This window comes from Chamaea fasciata, unplaced genomic scaffold, assembly GCF_029207755.1.
Source record: "Chamaea fasciata isolate MVZ Bird 193981 ecotype frontalis unplaced genomic scaffold, bChaFas1.0.hap1 SCAF_4, whole genome shotgun sequence".
Taxonomy (NCBI): Eukaryota; Metazoa; Chordata; class Aves; order Passeriformes; family Sylviidae; genus Chamaea; species Chamaea fasciata.
In genome coordinates, this window is record NW_027094089.1 from 53,416,317 (window position 1) to 53,422,732 (window position 6,416).

General features: G+C 46.7%; 1 protein-coding gene across 2 annotated transcripts in view; it reads right to left on the bottom strand.

Annotated features, from left to right (window-relative positions):
* NRG1 (neuregulin 1) overlaps window positions 1-5,850 on the bottom strand; it is a 177,254-nt gene extending 171,404 nt beyond the window's left edge. For both annotated transcript variants that reach the window (XM_066181600.1, XM_066181602.1), the window contains exon 1: window positions 5,555-5,850. In XM_066181600.1, the coding sequence (XP_066037697.1) occupies window positions 5,555-5,768 (214 nt within the window). In that variant the 5' untranslated portion in view covers window positions 5,769-5,850. The remainder of the gene's footprint in view (window positions 1-5,554) is intronic.
* Between the last annotated feature and the right edge of the window lie 566 nt (window positions 5,851-6,416).

The window sequence follows — 6,416 nt, forward strand, 5'->3', positions numbered from 1 at the left end:
CTTTGCACAACTAGAATGACTCATAAAAAATACTGACACTTGGTTTGTTTTCTTGTGTCATAACGGAACACGATAAACTATCAGTACTGTTAAAGGCACATTAACTCTTGTTACTTTTGGAATGTTAGCAAAACACTGATTTGGTAAGAATTCATAGCATTTCCAGATCCTGACACCCTGAGACACAATTGTTCTCCACTGTTTTGCTTTTGGTTATAGCCACCTGCCTCAAAGGGCTATCAGATGCTTGTAGACAGATTGAAAATGGGAAGGGGGAGGGGGGGCAGGGGGTCAGGGAACGGAGATGCTTGGAAGAAAGTTTTCCACAGCTCTACATTTAACTCGCCTTACTTTAAGAATAACACATTGCCCCTTCAGTGCCTGAAGTTGAATGTGTTGACAAAGATCCTCCATGGCTAAGCATTCACAAATCAAGCACCCAAAAGGTTTTTGTGAAAACTATGTGACTGATTCAGAAGAGGAAATGAAAAATGAGCTGCCTCAAACAGTGAGTGCTGAAGTATTCTGAAATATCATCTGCATAGGATCTTTCTTCTTTTTTACTTATGAATGCTGTTTCAAACTGCCTCATTAAACCCTTCCCCCCCCCCTTTTCAGTTACCACCTTTCCAGAAATCTGAGAAGCCCACAATTACAATTAGACAAACTCAGATTTAAGAGTTAGCTCACAAGCTTTGCCGGAGGTTAAAGTTTTAAAATCTATCCATAGCTTAGCAGGCTTTGGCATTTCTACACGAAAGATAAAAATTTTGTTCAGCCTTCCCCAGCCATCAATATTTGCACAAAGTTCAGAACAGTTTCTGCGTTAATTTCACAGGGAATGTCTTTTTATACACATGCAGTATTTACTGGACAACTGTTCTGCTATGTTTTCACCACTCTGTTTGCATTCCCATGGCTGCAGTCAAGTAGTACTTGTAGTGTTAATTCAAAAAAGTTTGAATGGTGACTAATCTCATTTATTCAAAAAAGCATGAATACACTCACATGCTTTTTAAAGGATTCACTCTCAAAATTGCTCTGAAGATTGTGTGGAATGTTTGGAGAATGCAGGCATGCACACAGGTAGAGAGGCCTTCCTCACAGAAAAATGTACCAGCATACCAGCAGTACATAAATATTTTGGACTGGAAACACCAAAAGAAGTTGTCACTCCTTCTAAGCAAGAATTCACCTCTAGATGTGGACTGGTTTTGTCATAAATCACAGCTTTCATTCCATCTCCCAGACTCTCGTCTTCAACTCATGTTTGAAACAGTGATCAGTCTTCTGATACCTCTTTATGAATATTGAGCATCTATTTAAACTTAGCAACTCTCAGACTGAGCTCTAATCCTCCCAACCAAGCTCTCACCTGCAGCTTGGTCTTTAATACAATCGAAACCATTTCTTCCTCTGGCAAACAAGCCTGCTACAGTCAAAAGTTCTGCTCAGCCACACTCACCTTGTCTGAACTTCGTGCTGTTTTTGAACTTCTGTCAAGCAGTCTCCAAGCTCAAGTATTTTATTATTGAGACCCATTTGATGCTCTTCCCACTTCCTTCTCTGTGTTTTGGCACCAGATCCTTGTGAAGCCTTGGTCTTTCTACCACTAGAGAATGGCTGACAAAACCCAAGGCCAGAGTTTGCAGCACTATCAAGTCTTCACGCCCAACAAGGTGTTTTCCGCAGAAAGGCTTCACATCTTCTCACACTTTGTCCTTTCAAGCCCAGTAACCTCACCCTAGTCTTCTCTGCTAAGCAGAACCACCTGAAAACTCGCATCCCCCAAGATGTCTGGAAATGACAAAGGGGCTGAGCTGACGTGCTGGTACCCCACCTTACTGACAAAAACATAGCTTCCACAGAGGGATTTTTCCAGGGCTGACTCCTGTCTCTTAGCGCACTAGCCCCATGTTATACAATCCAACACTAAAGTGGGGTAGGCAGAAGGCTGGGCTGACACAGGGTCAAGGGCTATTCCCAGCCCCTATGCTCCTGCTCTAACAGCACCTTACATCAGGAGCAGTGCCTGTGCGAGGGGCAAGTGTGGAGACCTTGGTGCCCAACCTCAGCTCTCCTGCATAGGCTTTCTCTGTCCGGGCTGGATGTATTTTCAGTGTGCTGGCAGTGCCCTAGGAAGCCCAGCCGGCAGATTTGTTGAGACTGTCTGCACACTCAGTTGGCATAGCAGTTCAGTGACATAACTTGGAGAAAAGTTGTAAGCTTCTCTCCATTTATAATACTCTCTATTCAGTTTTCCATGCCTTGTATTTTTCATGGTCCAGAGTGCTCTGCTAAAGGAAAATATAGTCATTCTGGTCTTGACACAAGTCAGAGAGTACCAGTTTTATTGTTATTACTCAAGACTTGTAGCAAGGGGGAGTAAATGCTCTAAATAATTTTAGTGACAGAGAAATCATAGCAACATGGACCTCCCTAAGCTTTTTAACAGAGCCCAGACTTCACCTAGGAAATGGTAAACATCAAGATTTTTTTTTCTGTGTTACCACTGTGCAGGTGAGCGGAGAAGGCCAAACCTCCTTCTTTCTTTTTTTTCCCCAATAACTTTTTCTTCTCCAATAGCAGTTCTGGAGTTTTTGGGTAAGTTAGGACAGAATATGAAAGCTTTTCTTCTATCCTTTCTTCATATATGATATACTTTGACAGCCAAAAAAGCAAACTAAGTTGAAAGAAGCTATGGTCAGAAAAAAATGCAGTAAGCAAAAAGCTGAACACCTCCTAAGAATTTCTGTGCTAGTGCCAGATCTTAAAACTGTCTGCAAGCCACTGTTCTTTGTAAGGAAGACTGTAAACCAACAATGAAGACATCTTGTAGACAAGAACACAACAGAGAAGATGATAATTCCTGACATAATTCAACTAAAGAAAGCAGGTAATTAAAAGCAAAACTGTTTCATAACCTCTCAGACTGCACACCCTAAACACACCAAATGACAATAGGCATGGCAACAAAACTGCACTAGCAAAAAGGAAAACTGTGGTCAAAGTCAGAAGGCCTTCATAGTGTCCTCAGTAAGTACTGTTAATCAACATGAGTAGACTAGTAATTAATTCAAGCTCTAATATGCTTGAACAGAGAGAATAAAAGCCCATGGCTTGAAATGCAAAATTGGTCTCTTGTTACATTTTACATTAACCACTCTTTCTGCTCCTTCTCTTCTAAGTATCAGTTCTAGTTCTAAATACCCCTCAAACCAGATAATACCCTTCAGTAACAGATTAGATAAAATCTGTGTTACGTTTCCAGTGTGACATTATCTGATTCTGAGTCAAATTCAGAGTCATGCGTTATGCTGTATTTCATTTTCCCATTAAACAGACTACAGGGATTAGCTACACATGTGAACTATCCTGCCTCATACACTCATCTTGGAAAGAATGGGATTTTTATTACATAAGATAGAAGAATGTTCAGTTCTTGCCCACACAGGAAACTTTTGACTAGTAATGTCAGGTATGGAAGAAGACAGTACTTTTTCATACCTACAAAAACATACTGGTGCTTTGGAGACCTGAGGTAAGCACTGGCCAGAAAAGTGGATTATTTCTGGTTCAAACACTGGCGTATTTTGGCTTAGTAAAGACTTAGCCTTCTGGAGTCTTAGCAAAGCCTTGGGAGCTGGCATGATCTGAATCCTGCCCTGATGAACCTCAATCAACATTTGCTACCCTTCAGATTTTCAGGTAAAACACTCACCATGGCAGACATAATCAGACCACCAGAAGTGAGAATTAACCACACTTAGATACCTAAACTTAAGGTGTTATTTGCCTGCATGAATTTTCCTGTTATTCCAGCTCCCCCCTACAGAGAAAGAAGACCATCTTCCCAAAAATCTCTGCCTAGTTTAGAAGCTGACTTGGTTGGATTACTCAAAAAATATGCCCTCTGGTTCACAGGTTCTTTCACTACTCCCTCAGAACCCCACTCCACTGCAAAAGGAGAACTGCACAACAGGACAAAGAAATCTCTCCTACATGAATGGGATGAGATGCTACAAAACTGAGGTGCACAATGAGAAAATGTGTTTCTCCTTGACAGGTCTTTCCTATCACAAATTGTCCAACTTGTCACTGTCTTCCTGTTTTCCATCAGCCACAAAAACAAACAAAAAGTCCCGCAAACACTTCAAGCAGCCCAGATGTCACAGATAAGTCTATCAGAGGTTTTAATGTTTTAATGCCTGAGGTGGCTAGTTTTAGCAGAAGGTGCTTACAACACTTGCCTAGTGGAATAGCATTATAAAAATCTGGTGAAAAAGAAGGCCAAAAGAAGTGCTTGTCTCTATCTCGGCATAACAAGGGAAACCTCCTCCGGTGTACCTGAAACTTGTTTACAGCCACTGCTGAGCAGAAGCTGGGTGAGCTCTGTCTCCAAACAACCTGGAGAAGAGGATGCATTGAGCAGTGCTAGATGTAAAAATTAGTAGCCCAAAGGGATATCTGCTGCTGCTGAATCACACGTATCCTCCCTGAGGGCTGATGACTGAAGTCAAGAGCAGCACTATGTTGGCCACGATGCATTGAGCAAAATTAATTTAAGTATATTTAGGAAGTTTTAACCTACTGGGCTTTATGTTAATTTGGCTGCTTGGACAATGAAAAAACACAAAGGGGGAAAAATACACAACCAAACAAAACCCCCAAAACTAAACCACAAGCAATTGACTGCTTTTCCCATTTTCTTTTAAAACAAATTGTCACAAACCCACAAAGAATTCAGAGAAATTGGTGATCAGTAACTGCAGCTATACATTGCTGTTGCAAAAAGCTGAAGGTATCCATAGATACTGCTAGACTTTCGGGCATAACACAAGGTCTCTAGGAAAAGCATGATGCACTCATATGCGTTTGTACTGCACTAGGAGTCTTGATCCTGACTGGGGCTTTGGCTGACAGAGAAAAGGAACTATGGCAAGTGGGGCAGCACACTCAGCTGTGTCCCTTCCTTTGGGTCCTGCTTCTGGACACCTACGGAGGACAAGAGTATCACTGGCACGAATTCTTGTGCTTAACACTGAGGAGGCATGAGAGCAACAACACGTGCTAAGTGAGCGAAATGTCCTCTCTGATCACCCCTGAGTAAATAGCTGCAAGTTTAGACAAAATACCCCATATGAAAGTTGGCCATCTGTTCAACTATGCTAAGTGATTTCTGGGGAAAGGAAGGGACAGAAAACGTGTTTTGTAACAGGAGAGATAGCCTCACTCCCTCCAAAAAAACGGAGGGAGGCGGTGGGGGGAAGAATATGAAGAAAGCAACAGCTGACCGAGAGCCTCTCAGGATTTCGGGGCCAGCGGGAGGGAAACAGGGCAGCAGACCGAATCGTGGTCGGTATAGCCGAGGGCTGCCGGCAGCACCGCCGCCTCCGCCGCCCCTGAAGCTCTGCGAGCAGCCGCCGCGGGGCGCGGAGGTTCCGCCGAGCCGGGCAGGAGCCGGCGGGGGCCGGGGATGTGCCCGCTGCGTGCGGACCCGCGGCCGCGGAACGGGCGCGGAAGGTCGGAGCCCCGCACCTGCCGACGGGCTTACCTGTGGTGGACCCGGGCGCCTCGCCCTCCTCCGGTGGAGCGGGCTTCTTGCCGGCCCCCTTGCTTTTCCTGCCCTTCCTGCCGTTGCTAGCTTTTTTCTTCTCGGCCACTCCGGCTCCGGCCGGCATCGCGCTCCCCGCTGCCGCCGCCATCCCCGCGGTCACCCCCTCTGCCGCCACCGCCGCCGGCTCCCGGAGCGCCCGAGGCTCCAGCATCGCTCTTGCCTGCCGCTGGAACTTGCAGCAGCGAGTTCCTTGGAAGTTTTCAGAAACTCCTCTTCGGGCCTTTTTTTTTTTTTTTTTTCCCCTTCACCCCCCTCCCTCCTTCTCCACCCCCTTTTTTCCCACCCCCCCGCTTTCCTTTCTTCACTACTACTACTAATAAACTTCAGCCCCAAAACACACCTCCTCGGCACACGCCTTACGAACGCCCGCCCCAGGCACCCCTTGCTTGCTCTCGGAAGGAGCCTGCACGGCCCCCAGGGTGCAGGGCGGCCCCAGCCCCAGCCCCGGGGAGGGCGCAAGCACCGCGGCCCCGGCGGGGCGGGGCGGGCAGGGGCCGGGCAGGGCAGGACGGGGCGGTGTTGCAGCCTGGAGCCGCCCCGCCGGTCGGCGCTGCACGGGGCTCCGCGGGCGGTCAGGGTGGCCCCGGCGCGGGGTCGGAGAAAGCGAGAGGTGGGTGGGGTATTCATCAGGCTACCGGCATGCTGCCACTTAGGCGCCTGCTTAAACTGAGGCGTCCGCTTAACCTGCGAAGTTACCGGTAGTGCCGCCTCCGCCCCGTCGGCGGGGGATGCTCAGGGGACGGAGGGTCTGCAAGACTAGCGTGCGCTCCCGCACCTGCTGATTTGCAAGAAAGTCCTG